This window comes from Musca autumnalis, unplaced genomic scaffold (assembly GCF_047663935.1).
Source record: "Musca autumnalis isolate F117 unplaced genomic scaffold, ASM4766393v1 scaffold_5, whole genome shotgun sequence".
Classification (NCBI taxonomy): domain Eukaryota; kingdom Metazoa; phylum Arthropoda; class Insecta; order Diptera; family Muscidae; genus Musca; species Musca autumnalis.
In genome coordinates this window covers 30,971,737-30,992,633 of record NW_027412088.1, presented here as the reverse complement: position 1 = coordinate 30,992,633, position 20,897 = coordinate 30,971,737, and the positions used below count along the sequence as shown (strand labels likewise).

The 20,897-nt window shown below is 35.9% G+C and overlaps 2 protein-coding genes across 3 annotated transcripts in view; one reads left to right on the top strand and one right to left on the bottom strand.

Annotated features, from left to right (window-relative positions):
• Nucleotides 1-20,897, top strand: part of LOC141404730 (uncharacterized) — a 423,099-nt gene that overhangs the window by 107,696 nt on the left and 294,506 nt on the right. The window lies entirely within an intron of this gene.
• On the bottom strand, nucleotides 1,673-3,341 carry LOC141405878 (uncharacterized). 2 transcript variants are annotated; one of them, XM_073990726.1, is made up of 2 exons: nucleotides 3,184-3,321; nucleotides 1,673-3,139 (listed from the first exon to the last, which is right to left on the bottom strand). In XM_073990726.1, the coding sequence occupies exons 1-2, from the start codon at nucleotides 3,262-3,264 to the stop codon at nucleotides 2,639-2,641; spliced, it is 582 nt and encodes a 193-aa protein (XP_073846827.1). In that variant the 5' UTR covers nucleotides 3,265-3,321; the 3' UTR covers nucleotides 1,673-2,638. The 2 variants fall into 2 exon arrangements, with proteins under 2 accessions (XP_073846827.1, XP_073846828.1); XM_073990727.1 differs by having other exon boundaries at nucleotides 1,703-3,127; nucleotides 3,184-3,341.

Genomic DNA, 20,897 nt, shown 5'->3' with positions numbered 1-20,897 from the left:
TTAATCAGAGACAGCAGCAACAATTTGCCAGAAGTCTCCACTCTTGGCCCTTGAAGAAGATGAAGTTAACGGTGATTTGATACTTCGAATCCATATTAACGATGTTAATCTGGAGGAATTACAACAGCAACAACTGCAGCATCATCACCAGCAGCAACATGAAATGTTCTCATCCTCCATATATGTGAACGACCAGTTGATCGAAAAGAGTACACCGATTAAAACAAACATCGAAGACAGTAAGGCAAAGGAGGTTCACAGCAAGAAGAGGTTCGACAAGTAGTGATCGCCACATCAGAAGACCACTCGAATAATAGCGAAGCAAAGAAGGGTATTTCGGTTTGTAACGGCCAACAGAAAGCGATGTTCCATACGAAATAACGAGCTAAAGAAGGATGTCATTCTTGATCGATGGAGGTCGCCAAATAATTCGGAAGACCTTAGAAGACCACTCGAGTAATAGCGAAGCAAAGAAAGGTATTTCGGTTTGTAACGGCCAACAGAAAGCGATGTTCCATACGAAATAACGAGCTAAAGAAAGATGCCATTCTTGATGGATGGAGGTCGCCAAATAATTCGAAAGACCTTAGAAGACCACTCGAATAATAGCGAAGCAAAGAAAAGTATTTCGGTTTGTAAAGGCCAACAGAAAGCGATGTTCCATACGAAATAACCAGCTAAAGAAGGATGCCATTCTTGATCGATGGAGGTCGCCAAATAATTCGGAAGACCTTAGAAGACCACTCGAATAATAGCGAAGCAAAGAAAAGTATTTCGGTTTGTAACGGCCAACAGAAAGCGATGTTCCATACGAAATAACCAGCTAAAGAAGGATGTCATTCTTGATGGATGGAGGTCGCCAAATAATTCGGAAGACCTTAGAAGACCACTCGAATAATAGCGAAGCAAAGAAAAGTATTTCGGTTTGTAACGGCCAACAGAAAGCGATGTTCCAAACGAAATAACGAGCTAAAGAAGGATGCCATTCTTGATCGATGGAGGTCGCCAAATAATTCGGAAGACCTTAGAAGACCACTCGAATAATAGCGAAGCAAAGACAAGTATTTCGGTTTGTAAAGGGCAACAAAAAGCGATGTTCCATACGAAATAACGAGCTAAAGAAGGGTGCCATTCTTGATCGATGGAGGTCGCCAAATAATTCGGAAGATCTTAGAAGACCACTCGAATAATAGCGAAGCAAAGAAAAGTATTTCGGTTTGTAAAGGCCAACAGAAAGCGATGTTCCATACGAAATAACCAGCTAAAGAAGGATGCCATTCTTGATCGATGGAGGTCGCCAAATAATTCGGAAGACCTTAGAAGACCATTCGAATAATAGCGAAGCAAAGAAAAGTATTTCGGTTTGTAACGGCCAACAGAAAGCGATGTTCCATACGAAATAACCAGCTAAAGAAGGATGCCATTCTTGATCGATGGAGGTCGCCAAATAATTCGGAAGTCTGAAAGAGGAGACTGACTGATAAAGGTGGATGAAGCAGAGATTCCTTGGGAAGATGGTTGCAGCGATTGACGGGTGCTATCACGTAAATGGGGAGGCAGACTTTCTCACATTTTTACATTCATAAATTTATTGGAATTTTTTTTTTCAAAGATTTTTTTCTGAACTTTTTTTACTCTTTGTAGATTTAAGGCCCACCCAAGAATATTTAATTCTTAAACATGTATTCATTAAAATTTTTATACAATCTTATTATTTTAGATACAGTCCACATCGAATCTACCAAGTATTCATATATTTTAATCTTAATAATTAAACTCCATACTCTTTTTAAGCCGGTCGCGAGAATGTACAAATAACTTTTGTACACACTTTTGGTCTTGAGGAGACGCTGGATAATCTGATATTTAAACATAAATTTTCCATTCGAGTTTCCAATTCGTGATTGATATTTTTTTCTATGAATGCCACGTATATAGTCTGCTGGCTATTGAAATCTGGAAGAAGTCATTTTATGTATGGAAGGCTATTATTTTCTGATGGATTTTTTAACGAATTTAATATCAAACGTTGATTTTTTAAAGGATTTTTTTGACCTAAACGTGGATTTTGTACAAAGATTTTAGATCAAACGGAGAGTTTTTAAAGGATTTTAGATCAAATGAGGATTTTTTAATTTATTTTAGATCAAACGTGTATTTTGTGAAGGATTTTAGATCAAACGTGGATTTTTTTAAAGGATTTTAGATCAAACGTGGACTTTTTAAAGGGTTTTAGATCAAACGTAGATTTGTTTAAAGTATTTTATATCAAACGTGCATTTTTAAAGCATTTTAGATCAAATTGGATTTTTTAAAGGATTTTATATCAAACGTGCATTTTTTAAAGGATTTTAGATCAAACGTGGATGTTTTAAAGGATTTTAGATCAAACGCGGATTTTTAAAGGTTTATAGATCAAACGTGAATTTGTTAAGAATATCTACAACATGAATTTGTCTACTGGAAAACTTCGCAAGGCTTTTTAAATAAGCTTTTAGCATAGTCCATTGGGTATCACATTTTCATTTTATTAATCCCAAGATATACGGAATAAATTTTTTACGAACTCTGCAAACTCGAAACTTGAATATTTTTAACATACATTTAAGCAATCCAGTTCTGAAATATATTTTCCACCTCAAAACATCGTATTTTCAATTTCAAATATTGTCTCAATACATGCTTCCGTTGCACCATGCAGCTTTATAAGAATTTTATAAAAACCCTCAGGCATATGTGATGGCATATTATCCGTAGACAGCTGGCATTTATCCACTTTAACGTAACGTTTCGATAGTGGTGACTCAAATTCATCAAACACCGGAGCATTGGTTGTACATTCTGCCACCGAATCCATAACTAAAGGTTTATAATATTTATTCATAGCCTCGGAAAATGTTTGATTGGTGATGTCAAAAGGAAATGGACGATACTCATCTGTGGCAGATGTTCGACGCAGAATTACACCCTCAACTAGAGAAGAATCATCAATATCTTGCTTTATATCAAAATGACCACTTATTGCAAAGGAACCGCGGCTTATGCGTATCACTTTAAGATCACCATCCAAGACGTCTAAATTTGAGGAGGTTAAGGTTACATTCAATAATTCATAGGTCCAGGTTTGCTGAAATATGAACTAAAAATTAAATTTATTAAATGTTGGAATTAAAGAAAACATACCGTTCCCGCAAAAGACATTTGTAGGATGCGAAATATGATTAGCAATAGCGCAGTTGCTTTTTTGTAACTGCAGAAGTGCATTGTAATTGTTGTAATAGAAGAAAATAAAGAAGTTTTCAGAATATATACGAAGAGTAATAAGCCGTTATCACTTTGTATTTTATATATTATTTCGAATTAGTAATCAGATGAAAAGTTTTACAACTGTTGAGTTGTTAACATTTTTATTAGGCTGCGTGATGTTCTGTAGACATAGTTGCATGCAAACATATAAATTAATTTATAATTATAATAATTTATAGTTTTTAATTTATAATAATAACTTATATTGTATTATTGTGTAAAAAGTATAAATGGAATGTCATTTACTTGTAATTTATTTACCAAAATGCCTGTCATTCGAATAGTTTCCCGAAACACAATTTACGACACAACTTTTATGAAAATGTCATCTCCTGTACAATTAATGGTCCAACGATGATAAACAAAACAATTTAAATTAAAAATTTATCATTTTGACAGTGGATTGATAATTACTGTTGGACTGTAGGATTGAGGAAGTTTTGAAAATTCGTACTTATGGGCACGAAATGTACTGTATGGTACTAAATTTGTTATAATTTGGTTGAACGGATAGAGCTGAAACCCTGATAGCCGACGTTTTGGAAAATCTTACTTATGGGCACGAAAAGTACTAAATGGTACTAAATTTTGTATAACTTGGATTAGGTGAATTTCTATTATTGGGCTTGGAAGAACTGGGCTTGGAAGTACTAAATGGTACTAAATTTGGTATAACTTGGATTAGGTGAATTTCTATTATTGGGCTTGGAAGAACTGATAGAGCTGGAAATGAGATTCGCGGTTGATATAAATGGTTGATACAAGAAGGTAATTTTTTAAGGTTATACCCAGATGTACGAAAAGAACTTAATTTGGTAGCATTTTGTTAGTGCATGAACGATAATACAAGTTTTTTTTAATGGGTTACAAATTCTGAAATTTGGTATGCGAGTCGCTGATGCCTGAAATGGTATTGGAAATACCTACTATAAGGCTATAAAAAGTACTAAATGATATTGAAATTGGTCTTGGGTTTATTTGTTTTACCTTCTGAGGATAGATAGACCTTAATTAAAATGCCTCAAAAATGTGGCTCGCTGTTGAGGTGTAAGGGTGAGATAAGGCTGATTTTTTTCTTTATTGTAAATCGAACTAAAATGTTACGAACAGTACATAAATAAATGTTAATATTGATTAAAATTGGTATTAGTGCAACAAAATAAAAAACGGTTTATCAATTAAACGATTGATCCGTTGTTATGCACACCATCTTAACGGCCAATTTTGAACTCGTGTGGGGAGGTGTTCAAAGGAGTGGAACGACATGCGCCATCCTCCAACTTGCTCGAAATTTGAACAGAATTGTAAGAGGACAACATATTGGACCGTTCGAAAGTTATTATGAGCTCCAGCCAGGCTGACATATTCCACAGGAGACCAGGCCCTATTCCACGAAACAACTTATCGCTTTACACTTTGCACTTATCAAAAAGTAGCTATTTTGAAAAGTGATATTTTTTTTTGGTTCCACAAAATTACTTTTCAGTTTCTCTTTGTACTTAGCAAGTTGGACTATCAATGTCCTCTTTCGTTGTGCTCTCTTTCTTAATTTTCCGCCATCTTGCTAAGTCTCTCCGTTCTCTTGCAAAGTGTGGATGCTATTTGTTCCACAGAATATTTAATTATCTTTGCATTATTTTCTACTTGGCAATGATAAATAAGATATGTAAAAATGGGACGCGAGAACAAGAATGAAAAGAAACTGGTGTTATTAAAAGTGAGTAATGAAAAAAAATAAATAAACTAAGAATAAAATAATAATAAAATAAAAAAATAAAATAAAATGAAAATAAAATAAAATAAAATAAAATAAAATAAAATAAAATAAAATAAAAATAAAAATAAAATAAAATGAAATAAAATAAAATAAAATAAAATAAACATAAAAATAAAATAAAAAATAGAATAAAATACAAGTAAAATAAAATAAAAGTAAAATAAAAGTAAAATAAAATAAAAATAAAATAAAAGTAATATAAAAATAAAATAAAAAAAAAATAAAAAAATGAAATAAAAATAAAGAAAAAATAAAATAAAAAACTCTAAAATAGAGTTTAGTCTAAGTGATTTGTGAGGTGGTTCGGAGGGTGTTTTTCGGAGGTTGGAAGTTCTGAATGGTGGTTTGCAGGGTCGAAGTTCGGAGGGTGGAAGCTCGGAATATGGTGGTTCGGAGATTGGAAGTTCGGAATGGGGTTGTTCGCAAGGTGGAAGTTCAGAAGGGTGTGGTTCGCAGGGTGGAAGTTCTGAGGGTGGAAGTTGGGGGAGGGAAGTTCAGAGGGGGTGGAGTTTAGTCTAAGTGATTTGTGGGGTAGTTCAGAGGGTGTTGTTCGGAGGTTGAAAGTTCGAAATGGAGTGGTTCGCAGGGTCGAAGTTCGGAGGGTGGAAGTTCGGGATGGGGTGGTTCGGAGGTTGGAAGTTCGGAATGGGGTTGTTCGCATGGTGTGGTCCGTAGGGTGGAAGTTCTGAGGGTGGAAGTTGGCAGAGGGATGTTCAGAGGGGGTGGATCCTTATAATTTTTATATATATAATTTCTATATATATAATTTCTTGTCATTACCGTGTTTTCAATATTTCCGAAAAAAAGCTCCCTTCGTAACGTTTTAAAAACTCTACTTATTTTAACAATGTACGTTGGCAAAGAGAACGTTTACCCCGCAAATTTTAGGCAAACTTATCAAAATTTGTACTGCCAAAAAATGCTAAGTTTTCTGTAGAACGAAAGAGCACAATTTTTTTTGCAAAATCTTAGCAGAATACACTTTGCAGTTACAACTTTTCAATAAGCAGAAGATGACGTTTGTGGAACAGAAATAAAAAAGAGACCAAACATTTTTTGAAAACTTAGTAAACTCAACTTATCCTTAGCAACTTATCACTTATCAAAAATAAGAGTTCTATGGAACTGAAAAATTTGCGAATTGTCAAAAATATTGCTAAGTGCAAAATTAAATGTTGATAAGTTGTTTCGTGCAATAGGGCCCAGCTGAAATGACTGAAGGGCGCGCTACCTATCGAAATCCCAAAATAAGATCCTCTTCCGAAATGGACAATTCCGATGCATTCCTCAAGGTACCTCTTTCACAACACTTTAATTTTAATGCCCTCAGCATTTATGCTAACGAGGGTATATACACTTTTATGCAGACAAAATGTGCCTCATCGAAGTAATGGGTTTAGACCCCAAGTATGTTTGGAGGAAATACTGTGGTATAATTTTTTCCAGTGACAAGTCCATTCTTCTTGAGAAAATGGCCCGAAACTGTAAAAAACCCTCACGACCAGCATGTGTAGTGGCCGATGCCCAGGACAACTCCGAACCGAATAGTGTGTTGGTTTACACTTTGCATATAAGATGAAATTCGAAGATGGTGCTTATAGGTTCACTCCATCCAGTACCTCCTCCACCAAAGTTCAAAAATATCCACTAAAACGGATCAATAAGGTCCAAACGTTGAATCTCGAAATATGTTGTTATGTTCAAAAGTGGAGCCTATCGGTCCATTCCTTATGGTACCACCCACACAAATGAGCAACATTTTTGTTTAGGTGCGGTTAAGGGTCTGTGCGAGAATACTTTATAAATATGTACGGAAGGTACTCCTGGTAGCCCTGTTTTCAGCGATATGATGGTTTTAGTGGGCAGGTCCATAACGGTGCTGCTGAAACTACAATGTTCATAGATGATCAGATCAAAAAACAAAAAAAAAAAATCGCCGGAGCGCTTTTTAAATAAATCGCAGTCAAAGTTCACATTTTTATTGTTTTTTTTTAGGTTTCTACGATTTTGCTGGAAAACCGCAAGTCCTATCGAAATGAGATTAAAAAAGATTTAGCAGTGAAAATTCTCTACAAGATTGACCTTTATGACATTATCGTAGGTTTTACCAGTTTTGAGATATAGAAGTTCAAATTGGGACAATGCACTGACTGTCATATACGGTGCGCATAATCTAACTTTAAATAAAAACCGCTTACACCAGTGAAGTTTTTGCGGATTCTGAAACAGCAATGTTTATAGATGAGAAAAATCTAAAAACAGGAAAAAAATCGCTGGATGGCTGTTTTAAAAAATCGAGATCAATGTTCACATTTTTAGTTTTTTTTTAGGTTTTCACGATTTTGCTTGGAAACCGCAAGTCCTATCGAAATGGGGCTAAAGATAATGTTGTAGCTGTGACAATTCTCTAGAGGATTGACCGTTATGATTTGTTTCTAGGTTTTACCATTTTTGAAATATACAAGTTCAGGTCACATTTTTAGGTTTTTTTGTTAGGTTTTCACGATTTTACTTGAAAGCGGCAAGTCTTATCGAAATGGGACTAGAAAAAATCATATAGCTGTGAAAATTCTCTACAAGATTGGCTTTCGTATTTTTTTCCTAGGTTGTACAATTTTTAAGATATATAAGTTTATGTTGGGAAATTGCAGTCATGACCATGTTTTATAAGGAGACGATACAGTCAGTGAATTGTCCCAATCTGAACTTCTATATCTCAAAAATGGTAAGAAAATATCATAAAGGACAATCTTGTAGAAAATTGTCACTGCTACAACATTTTCTTTAGTTCCATTTTGATAGGGCTTGAGGTTTCCCAGCAAAATCCGTAAAAATGTGAACTTTGATCGCGCATTATTTAAAAAGCGCTCCAGCGATTTTTTGTTTTTTGATTTGTCTCATCTATAAACATTGTAATTTCAGAATCTGGAAAAAGTTACCAGGTGTAAGCTACTTTCATTTAGTAGTAGTTCAAGAGCACCGTGTCATATGTTTCCTGATAAGTAGGCAGCGGAATCCTATGCAAATGCATGTATGGTTAGGATGGTCGTAGTGAAAATCTGATTAGACGAAACTCGTTTTATTACAAAATAAAACGATTTAGGCCCGGAAATTTTTGCATATTTTGCATATCGTGCATATTTTGACATATTTTTACATATTTGTATAAAATGAGCATATGCAAAACCACCGAAATGGCTGAAATGTGGTATTAAGTCTTCGTTGCATATTTTGACATGTATGACACTTTACACCTGAAATTTGTCCGCATGGGTCCACGTCTTCATATAGCCCCCATAGAACGATACCTCCCGATTTTCGATATTTTGAAGGCTGTGCTCTCAACATCACACTTAAATGGCTGACATTTTGTATAAAGTCTTCGTTCCGAAATGACTGAAATTTGGTATTAAGTCTTCCTTGGCGGTATAAAACTTTCCACTTGAAATTTCTCGATATAGGTCCACGTCTTCATATAGCCCCCATAGAACGATACCTCCGGATTTCTGGTATTTAGAAGGTTGTGTGCTCAATACCCCTCCGAAATGGGTGAAATTTGGTATTAAGTCTTCCTTGGGGTATAAAACTTTCCACCTGAAATTTGTCAGTAAAGGCCCACGTCTTCATATAGCCCCCATAGAACGGTACCTCCCGATTTCTGGTATTAAATGGCTGACATTTTGTATAAAGTTTTCGTTGGGAGTATAAAACTTTCCACCTGCAATTTGTCAGTATAGGTCCACGTCTTCATATAGCCCGCATAGAAAGGTACCTCCCGATTTTCGGTATTTTGAAAGTTGTAGCCTCAATATCCCACCGAAATGACTGAAATTTGGTATTTAGTCTTTGTTGGGGGTATAAAACTTTCCACCTGAAATTTCTGGGTATAGGTCCAGGTCTTCGTATAGCCCCCCTAGAACGGTACCTCCGGATTTCTGGTATTTAGAAGGTTGTGGCCTCAATATCCCGCCTTTAGGCACCTACCCGGCAAAACTTTTGAGATTTCAGCCCAAGCCATATCTTTTTTTAGCAAGTTCATACCCCAAAATTCTCAGGCCCCCTAAATAGGAAATAGGAAAATAGGTGTTTCATTTCACATAGGCTGAGGGTATACCTCTGTCGGCAAAGCCGACTGATATTTTTATACTTGTTTTTGTTTCATTACCCAAGAATTAATTCAATTGGTAGTGCAACACAATAGCAATAATTAAATTTATTTTCTTATTTTACTAAATTAAATTTGACCAAAAACTAACCTCGATGGCTGCTACCTCACTTAAATTTGAACAAATAATAATAATCGTTTAACACCCAATAAAAATGTTCAAATAACGGACAAAAAATGTTTATACAAACATTTGTATAGACCATTTATATGGCAAATTTCATATACTCCAAATTTAGTGCACTTTAATTGTTAGCCACACAGGCCACAAATAAATTATTTTGCATTTTTTTATAATAAAACATTATTGCTATTGTTTTACATAAAATGCTTAACAACGACCTTGAAGAGCTCCAACACACGCTCACAATTGTAACAAAACATATCGGTGTGTGTGTGTTGGACATGAAAAGAAAACAAACAGAAAAAAACAATTGAAAATAATTTTATTATTGCAAAATCTAAATCAAATCAAAAAAATCATTTACAATTGGTGCAGACACAGGCTTGAAGAAAAACAAAAATAACACCAAACTTTGTGGATCAAGGGTGGAGTAAAGTAATGGGAGTTAAGGTAAATCATTGGCGTAGGAAGACCAATTTGCCCCTTAAGCAACATTTTCTGAACACTCTATTGTTGATTTTAGTTCACTTGCACCTTTGGGTAGCTTGTGAGAATAAACTCGAAGAGTTCTTTTGATATGTATGTATTTTAGTCTACTAATTCTTTTGTGACCTATTACATTTCTGGGAGTGGTGTATCCCATATTGTAAAGACTAACCCACGCCCCTGTATTAGTTAATATTTTCTTATTCAAAGTAAACATATTGTGGTTTTTTATTGAGGCAAAAAAATTAAAACCAAAATCCATTTTTAACCAAAATGCAGGTGTTATTGTTGTTATTACACTTTCAAACAAATGGAGTTACGAGCCGACCAAACATTTACCCTGACCATTAAACAATGGTCCGGCAACTAAGGAGTCAATAAAAAATTCTAATATTACCATACATGAATGTTTAACACAACAATACTTGTTGTTGTGATAAGTGAGCTTTAAATCATTTTTAAACAAATGGTATGGGTGGGGTCTGAGGCCAAAAAGAAAAACACCGCATACCAAGGGAGAGTGAGAGAGAGTAGAACGAAATGATTGTAAAGATATAGTACATACACACATATATATATGTAGCTGTTCTTGACATGTTTCATAAACACAGAGACAGACAACCTTATGAAAGAATGTGCAAAAAATAACGACCTTCAGAAATATGCCAATAAAGAAAAAAAAAAAGAAAATTAAACACCAACTGAAAGATATTCTAAATAACTATGTAAATAAAACTCAAATCTCGTTTGTTGGTAATAGCATCAGTTTAGAACGGCTGGACCGATTTGGATAATTTTTTTTTAATGTTCGTCAAAATTATTTTTTTATGCAAAGAAAATTTGACCACGCCCACTTTTACACACACTTTATTCAATTTTAATCTTTTCTACAAAAACTACTGAACTGATTTTCCTGAAATTGTCATGGAATGTACAGGGATGGTTCCCGGTGAAAATAGGGTACACATTTAGTTCCGGAGGGGGCGGGGCACTTCCCCTATACCCCATTTTTAAAAATTGCTATTATTAAAATACATACGAATGTATCAGTTTTGAAATTAATTAGTGAGACAATTGTGGTTGTGTCTCCGACCTTACCTACTTGTTTAAAAACCAAAGACTTGACCACGCCCACTTTTTAAAATACGTTACATTTACAAAACTACTGAACCTATTTTCCTGAAATTTTCAGGAAATGTACAGGGATGGCCTCCGGTGGAAATAGATGCATATTTTCTTGAATTTCGAAGGAGGCGGGGTAATACCCTTTGTCATATTAAAAAAACGCCATGGGGGTTATCATGAATGAAATTTCGCCGTGAGTTTTATTTTTCCGCCGTTGCAACTTAAGGGAGAAAGTGAAAAAATTCACGGGGAATTGCCGTTCATGATAACCCCCATATCTTTATGAATAAAAATCAAATGCCGTCAAAACACAACTTAGGTTTTTACGGAAAGACAACTTTACCACGCCCACTTTTTATACCCTCACCATAATATGGAGGGTATAATTAAATTTGACATTCCGTTTGTAATACATCGAAATATTCATCGGAGACCCTATAAAATATATATATTCTTGATCAGTGTAAAATTCTATGTCGATATAACCATGTCCGTCTGTTGAAATCAAGATACAGCTCGTAATTTTTAGGATGAGTTTTGTAATTTGGTACAGAAGTTTCTATTACTCCTAGGATGTTTGGTATTGCAAATGGGCTATATCGGTCCACGTTTTGATATAGCCCCCATAGAGCGATACCTCCCGATCTTCGGTATTTTTAGGGTTTTAGCTTCATTATCACACCGAAATGATTGAAATTTGCTACTTAGTCTTCGTTGCGGGTATATAACTTTCTCCCAGAACTTTGTCGGCTTAGGTCCACCCCTTCATCTAGCCCCCATAGAACGGTACCTCCCGATTTTCGGTATTTTGAAGGTTGTGGCCTCAATATTCCTCCGTAGTGGCTAAAGTTTGGTGTTTAGTCTTCGCTGGAGATATAAAACTTTTCCCCGGAATTTTGTCGGTATAGGTCCACGCCCTCATATAGCCCCCATAGAACGGTACCTCCCGATTTTCGGTATTTTAAAGGTTGTGGCCTCAATATTCCTCCAAAATGGCTAAAGTTAGGTATATAGTCTTCGCTGGAGGTATAAATTTTCTCGGCATAAGTCCACGCCTTCATATTTCCCCCATAGAATGGTACCTCCCGATTTTCGGTATTTTGAAGGTGTTGGCTTCAATATTTCTCCGAAATGGCTAAAATTTGGTATTTGGTCTTCGCTGGAGTTATACAACTTTCCCCCGAATTTTGTTATCACAGGTCCACGCCTTCATATAGCCCTCATAGAACGGTACCTCCCGATTTTCGGTATCTTGAAGGTGGTGGCCTAAATATTCCTCCAAAATGGCTAAAATTTGGTATTTAGTCTTCGCTGGGGGTATAAAACGTTCGCCCAGAATTTTGTCGGCATAGGTCCACGCCTTCATATAGCCCCCATAGGACGGTACCTCCCAATTTTCGGTATTTTGAAGGTGTTGACTTCAACATTCCTCCGAAATTGCTAAAATTTGATATTTAGTCTTCGATGGGGGTATAAAAATTTCGCCCAGAATTTTGTCGTCTTAGGTCCACGCCTTCATATAGCCCCCATAGAACGGTACCTCCCGATTTTCGGTATTTTAAAGGTTGTGGCCTCAATATTCCTCCAAAATGGCTAAAGTTAGGTATTTAGTCTTCGCTGGGGGTATAAAACTTTCCCCCAGAATTTTGTCGGCATAGGTCCACGCCTTCATATAGCCTCCATAGAACGGTACCTCCCGATTTTCGGCATTTTGAAGGTTGTGGCCTTAATATTCCTCCCAAATGGCTAAAGCTTGGTATTTAGTCTTCGCTGGAGGTATACAACTTTCCTCCAGAATTTTGTCGACATACATATGTCCACGCCTTCATATTGCCCCCATATAATGGTATCTCCCGATTTTCGGTATTTTGAAGGTTGTGGCCTCAATATTCCACAGAAATGGCGGAAATTTGATATTAAGTCTTCATTTGGGGTAGAAAGCTTTCCAAATGAAATTTGTCGGTATAGGTCCACGCCTTCCTATAGGCCCCATTGAACGGTACCTCCCGATATTTGTAATTCTAAATTACTGAATTTGGTTATTTAGTCTTCCAGGGGGTTATAAAGTATTCCTGAAAATAATTATTAGTATAGGTTCACGTTTTCCCTTTTCCCCCCATAGAAGCATACCTCTTGATTATGAAATTTTTTTAAGTTTTAGCCACATTATCTTACCAAAATATCCGAAATTTGGTAATTAGTCTTTTTTGAGTCTAAAAAGTTTCCGCAGGAATTTATCGGTATAGATTGAGGAAATTGAGGGATGGCCCCCGAAAACAGGCTACATATTTTATTGAATTTCAGAGGAGCTGGGTACCTCCCCTAAGCGATATTTTTTTTAAAAAAACGCTATATTTGCAATAATTTACGGATTAATCTACATTCTAGGTACTTCTTTGGGACCTGAAGACCCGATCACGCTGGTACCGATTTCTACTGAACCGATTTCCATCAAATTTGCAGAAAAAGCTCAATGTTTGCCGTTGTAATGTATATTTCATGAATTTCGGAGGAGGTGGGGTACCTTCCCCACGCCATTCTTTTAAACACAATATGTATAAACCAAACTTATGATTGTATAGGTTTCATAGGGGTTGTGTGTACCCAAGGTACATATTTGTAGCGAAAATACAGGACCACGCCCACTATATCTTTAAAAATTAAGACGACGCCCACTCTTTTCAATAGATTTTTTTTTTTCAAAACTACTGAACCTAATTTTAAGCAACTTTTAGAAAATGTTCAGGAATATCCCTTGGCCCAAAATGCTATATTTTTGTGGACGAATTTCGGGAGCCTATTGTTTTATAACCGCTATATTTGATAAAAATGACTAGTGCATCGGCTTGCAAATTATTTTTCGAGACAACGGTGGTTGCGCCCGTGATCTAGAAAATCGATATATTTACAAACCTCTTTAAATGGTGAGGCTCAACGGTCCATCAGCCATGAAAAACTAAAACATATAAGTCTCAATAAGCGGGAGAATTCAACTTAAGCATTTTTTTTAACTTTTATAATTAGATCGCCTTAGGACAAAGTCAGGGAACATGGACCATAATAAATAATCAGCATCAATGGGCGAAAAAATCCTACAGTCCGTAAGAGAAAAGAAAGGTTAGAGACAAAATCTGTTTGTAAATTTAAAATCAATCCTCCTCGGTTTGACACTGGACTGAAGAAGTGAGGCAGAAAATTTCTATTTTGGAATTGTCAAGCATAAAGCCCATAAAAAGTTGTCATTAAAACTCAGCAACGCGGACTGGGGCCTGCTAGTAAAGAATAATAATAATAATAATAGAAAATTAAACACCAACAGAAAGATATTCTAAATATTTTTAACATAAAGTAAATGTTCTAATCCAAATCCCCAGATTATGCACTGGTCCCTTCCACAATTGTTAAATGATGATCTTAAAACAAAAACGTAACAATTCCAAAATAAATAAATTAATATTTTGTACTTTATCCTTCCATATGCCCACACACACAGCAACGTGTGACGACTACGGTCACTTCTTTCTTATTTAATCCACAACATTTATCTCTGTATATGAGCAGAACATAACTTGTCATCACACATCAAATCCATTAATTTTAAATAATAATCATTGTCGTCGTATAAAATTTCACACAGAGGCCTAGCAGCCGTTGCAGCTACTACCTGGTGCGAAAAAAAAAAAAAAAAAAAAACCAAACTCAAGCAAACTGCTGACAGCAACCGCCACTCTATTATTCATAATCACATCACATAATACAAATTTATAGAGAATATTAATATTGGCTGTGATGCCTAATAGAGCTCAATTACATAATTACAAGATATGAACAGCAGCCGAAGTTGTGAACAACGTAGCAAACAAACGCAACAAAATAGCCTCTTTTTTATGAGCTGTCTACCACAACGAGACGGGAGCATTGCTAGAGAGAGAAAAAAAAAACCAAACTGCCGTCTCCAGCTAAACAAGATGACAAACTGGATACTAAGTAGAAAAACAAACATCGCCAGTTAGAAAAAAAAAAACCAAACACTGCTGAAAAAGGAAAATAAAAACACACACCAACCAAATAAAGACAGCAAAACATAAATGCACATCAAAACAACAATAATTACCGGGTGAAAGAAAAAAGGAAAAAAACAAGTGTTGTGGTACAGCAATCTTAAAGCTTAGGAGACCGGAGGAAAGAGCTACTAGAGTTTTTAGGGAAAATATCTGCTGACTTCAGTCTATAGGCAGAGAACCCATAAGGTGCTTAGACACTGGTCCTCTATAGACAGAGAACCATCGTTGGAACCCCTAAGGTCATTTATAGAAATAGGACCCCTGTGGTCTTCAACTGAAATACGACAAATTTGGTCCTATTTAGGAGGATGTCCTCCGCTGTTCTCCTCTTTACATAGATAACTTCTGCGGACCGTTAAGCAGAGAAGATCACGAATACTTTTTATAGACGACCATAAGGTATTTACATAATTGTTCCACAAACATCCCAGATGGGACAAGGGAGACTTCTCTCATATCAATGAGTGCACCCCGATTCATATTAGCTCAATGATATGGGACCTATTGTTTATCGCCGAGTCCGAACGGCGTGTCTTAAGACACCACTTGTAGATAAGTTTTGAGAAGATTTTCCGATCTTTAAGAAGAAGATCTTCGGATCTTCTATAAAAAAATTTTCCGATCTTCTAGAAGAAGATCTTCTGATCTTCTAAAAGAACATTTTCCGATCTTTTATAAGAAATTTTCCGATCTTCTATAAAATTTTCCGATCTTCTTTAAAAGATTTCCCGATCTTCTCTAAGATGATCTTCCGATCATCTAAAGGAAAATTTTCCGATCTTCTATAACAAGATTTTCCGATGTTCTATAAGAAGATTTTCCGACCTTCTATAAGAAGATTTCCCGATCTTCTATACGAAGATCTAACGATCTTCTCTTAGAAGATCTAAGGATCTTCTCTTAGAAGATCTAAGGATCTTCTCTTAGAAGATCTACCCATCTTCTCTCAGAATATCTAACGATCTTCTATGAAAAGGTTTACCGTTCTTCTATCAGAAGATCTACCGATCTTCTATAAAAAGACTTTCCGATCTTCTATAAGAAGACCTTCCAATCTTCTATAAGAAGATATTCCGATCTTCTTGAAGAAGATCTTCCGATCTTCTATTAGAAGATATTCCGAACTTCTTGAAGACGACCTTCCGATCTTCTATAAGAAGATTTTCCGATCTTCTATAAGAATATCTACCGATCTTCTATAAGAATGTCTACCGATCTTTTATAAGAAGATCTACCGATCTTCTATAAGAAGATCTACCGATCTTCTACCAGAAGATCTAACGATCTTCTCTTAGAAGATCTACCTACCCATATTCTCTCACAATATCTACCGATCTTCTATGAGAAGGTCTACCGTTCTTCTATCAGAAGATCTACCGATCTTCTATAAAAATATTTTCCGATCTTCTATAAGAGCACCTTCCGATCTTCTATAGGAAGACCTTCCGATCTTCTATAAGAAGATTTTCCGATCTTCTATAAGAAGATCTACCGATCTTCTATAAGAAGATTTTCCGATCTTCTATAAGAAGATCTACCGATCTTCTATAAGAAGATCTACCGATCTTCTATAAGAAGATCTACCGATCTTCTATAAGAAGATCTACCGATCTTCTATAAGAAGATCTACCGATCTTCTATAAGAAGATCTACCGATCTTCTATAAGAAGATCTACCGATCTTCTATAAGAAGATCTACCGAACTTCTATAAGAAGATCTACGGATCTTCTATCAGAAGATCTACCCATTTTCTCTCCTATAAGAAGATCTACCCATATTCTCTCACAATATCTACCGATCTTCTATGAGAAGGTCTACCGTTCTTCTATCAGAAGATCTACCGATCTTCTATAAAAATATTTTCCGATCTTCTATAAGAAGACCTTCCGATCTTCTATAAGAAGATTTTCCGATCTTCTATAAGAAGATCTACCGATCTTCTATAAGAAGATCTACCGATCTTCTATAAGAAGATCTACCGATCTTCTATAAGAAGATCTACCGATCTTCTATAAGAAGATCTACCGATCTTCTATCAGAAGATCTACCCATCTTCTCTTCTATAAGAAGATCTAACGATCTTCTCTTACCCAATCTACCCATCTACCCATATTCTCTCACAATACCTACCGATCTTCTATGAAAAGGTCTACCGTTCTTCTATCAGAAGATCTACCGATCTTCGATAAAAATATTTTCCGATCTTTTATAAGAAGACCTTCCGATCTCCTATAAGAAGACCTTCCGATCTTCTATAAGAAGATTTTCCGATCTTCTATAAGAAGATCTACCGATCTTCTTGAAGAATATCTTCCGATCTTGTATTAGAAGATATTCCCAACTTCTTGAAGAAGATCATCCGATCTTCTATAAAAGATTTTCCGATCTGCTATAAGAAGATCTACCGATCTTTTATAAGAAGATCTACCGATCTTCTATCAGACGATTTACCCATCTTCTCTCAGAAGATCTACCGATCTAAGATCTAACGATCTTCTCTTAGAAGATCTACCCATATTCTCTCAGAATATCTACCGATCTTCTATGAGGTCTACCGTTCTTCTATCAGAAGATCTGCCGATCTTCTATAAAAAGACTTTCCGATCTTCTATAAGAAGACCTTCCGATCTTCTATAAGAAGATATTCCGATCTTCTTGAAGAAGATCTTCCGATCTTCTATTAGAAGAAATTCCGAACTTCTTGAAGATTTTCCGATCTTCTATGAGAAGATCTGTAGATCTTCGATAGAAGATCATCTTATAGAAGATCGGTAGATCTTCTTATAGAATGTCGGTAGATGTTCTGATAGAAGATCGGAAGGTCTTCTTATAAAATATCGGATGGTCTTCTTATAAAATATCGAAAGGTCTTCTTAGAGAAGAAAGAAAGGTCTTTTTACAGAAGATCGGAAAGTCTTCTTATAGAAGACCAAAAGGTCATCTCACAAAATATCGGAAGGTATTCTTACAGAAGATCGGAAGGTCTTTTTATAAAAGATCGGAAATCTTCTTACAGAAGGTTGGAACGTCCTCTTAAGAAAGACACGATGGTCCTTTTACAAAAGACAGAAAAGTCTTCAAAAGTTGGGTTGGTCCTCTTACAGAAAATCGGATGTTCCTCTTACAGAAGAACGTGAGGTCTTCTTACAATACATCGGAATGTCTTCTAACAGAAGACCGAAAGGTCTTCATACAAAAAATCGGAGGGTCTCCTTACAGAAGATCGGAAGGTCCTCTTACAGAAGATTGAAAGGTCTTCTTACAAAAGAACGGAAATCTTCTTACGGAAGGAAGCTCTTCTTACCGAAGACCGGTAGGTCCTTTTACAGAAGACCGGTAGGTCTTCATATAAATTACCAATGGACCACAATTGTTCTTATAGGAACCCTACGATCCTCTATAGGCAGAAGAATCCTGTGGCATTCTACAAGCTGATGACCTACGTGGTCTACTACAGACAGCAGAAGTCCTTTCTAAGTCGTCTTGTGATCGACTTTTTTAAACGGTTTTATTTAGCTCACCCCGTTGGTTTTATTTATTATTTATTCTTGGGTCAAATTTAGTAATTCAAATTTCACCCTCTTCCTGTCAACCGATTAATCTGAAATTTTGTATACACTTTGGATTTTAGTGACAATACAATTATGTTTATTCATTATCATTATAAATTCAAGATGGCCGCCGCTACAAAATGGCGGATAATTTATGTTTTATTAATCCCATCAATATTGGTATCAAATGAAAGGGCTCAACAAGCAGAATACAATATACTATAAAAAATTGAAATCCAAGATGGCGGCCGCTACAAAATGGCGGGTAACGTAGGTTTTATCAATCTCATCAACATGGGTATCAAATGAAAGGTCTCAACAAGTAGAATACAATGTGCTATGCAAAATTGAAATCTATGATGGCCGCCGCTACCAAATGGCTGATATCAATTTTTTATCAATCCCATCAATATGGGTATCAAATAAAAGGCTTGACAAGAAGAATGCAGTGTACTATACAGTACATCTTATACACCCGAAAGCCATACAGTTTCCAGCTAAGTACAATTACGGGACGGCTGAAAGAAGAATGTTGCCTTTAATACTATCATGGGCTTCTACAATACATAAAATGCAGGGCAGCACTGTGGATCACGCAGTCGTATACTTAGGTGCGAAACTGTTTGAAGAAGGTCAAGCCTTCGTGGCTCTTAGTAGAGTAAGATCTTTGCAGGACTACGTATAGAGGAGTTGGACTGCAATAAACTAACGGGCAAGAAACCTTGCAATAATGAAGCACTAAATGAATTAAACAGAATGCGAAATAAAAACTAAAAACTAGAAAATAAAAATAGGTAAAAAACTTTTTAAGTTAAACGGTTTTATAATAAACATACATTGCAATGTTTAAGATAAATATACTAAAAACCAAAAAATAATAAAATAGATACAGTCGTGTGAATTATAAACATATGCATAGACTAGACTAAAATAAAACCGTGGGGCACGTCAATTGTCTACAAATTATCGACTTAATGTGCGATAGAAGAATCGTTTAATTCGTCGTTAGGCAGTTGGCCCGCAGACGGTGAGGAAATTACTTACTATTTCTTGCTCATGGAAATTCCAATATTTATACACTCCATGTAAATAAAAGAGATGTTTCAACTAGTTTATCGTTGGACATTCACACTGCTGGCTGGAGGAATCGTTTCACTGCTCGTAGTTTGTCTTTAATCGACAAAGTACTACTTGCTCACCACTATGAAACCCTAAAACTCGCTTATAATCGAGCTTGCATTCTAGCCCTACTTATCACACGTCCATCGTTGTCTGTTGAACGAACAACTGCCTAATTATAGTGTAACATTACAAAACAAACATTTTAATCAACGATTGTAGACAAATGACGTGCCCCACGGTTTTATTTTAGTCTAGTCTTTGCATATGTTTATAATTCCCACGACTGTATCTATTTTATTATTTTTTGGTTTTTAGTACATTTATCTTAAACATTGCAATGTATGTTTAACATAAAACCGTTTAATTTAAAAAGTTTTTTTACCTATTTTTATTCCTGAGTAGTTCCTAAATCTCATAAGTAGCGTACTTAGTTTTATGAGCTACGAAAAATAGATTCATATGCCTGCTACACACTTTCACACATCGAACACACATTGCCTTCCTGCCACCCAATAAATTGTAGAAAATTATTATTATGGCCAATGGCTTTTAGCCATAGCGACGAAGGCAGATAGCACCGCCAAGTTAAATTGCCATAAACAGTGTTGGTCGTCACTCAGTTAGTTAGTCACACACACACACTCACATACACACACATACACGGAGAGTCAGTACCATTTAACATTTATGTCGCTGCTAAACATTTATTATGAATCCGCCGTTTTTGGCGGATGAAATCTTTGAAAATGGCAACCCCATAACCCCCTCTCTCCAAGTGACATTATCAAGCACTAACGAAGCAGGGCAATATATCGGCTATGATTGACGAGTTAACATGACGATTTATGTATGGTGTAATGGAGAGTGAAAAAAATTGCTTATTTATGACAAGAAGTGACAGCTATAGTGCAGAGGATCAAAAACAGCACGGCCACCACTGACTGAGTGACTGTCTGCCTGGGCTTTACTCTTTACCCCTGTGCGCGCCACCTAAAAGAGGAAGTCACTTAACATGGCTTAAATGTTTCTTAAATTGTTTGCCACAGCGTATTCATTAATGGATGGAATGCTTGAATGGATGAACACCTCCCGACTAGTCAGTCAGCCTGGCTCTCTCTCTCTCCCTCTCTCTCAATGAGTGACACCAGCAAACTAATCAATGGATGGTCATGCATG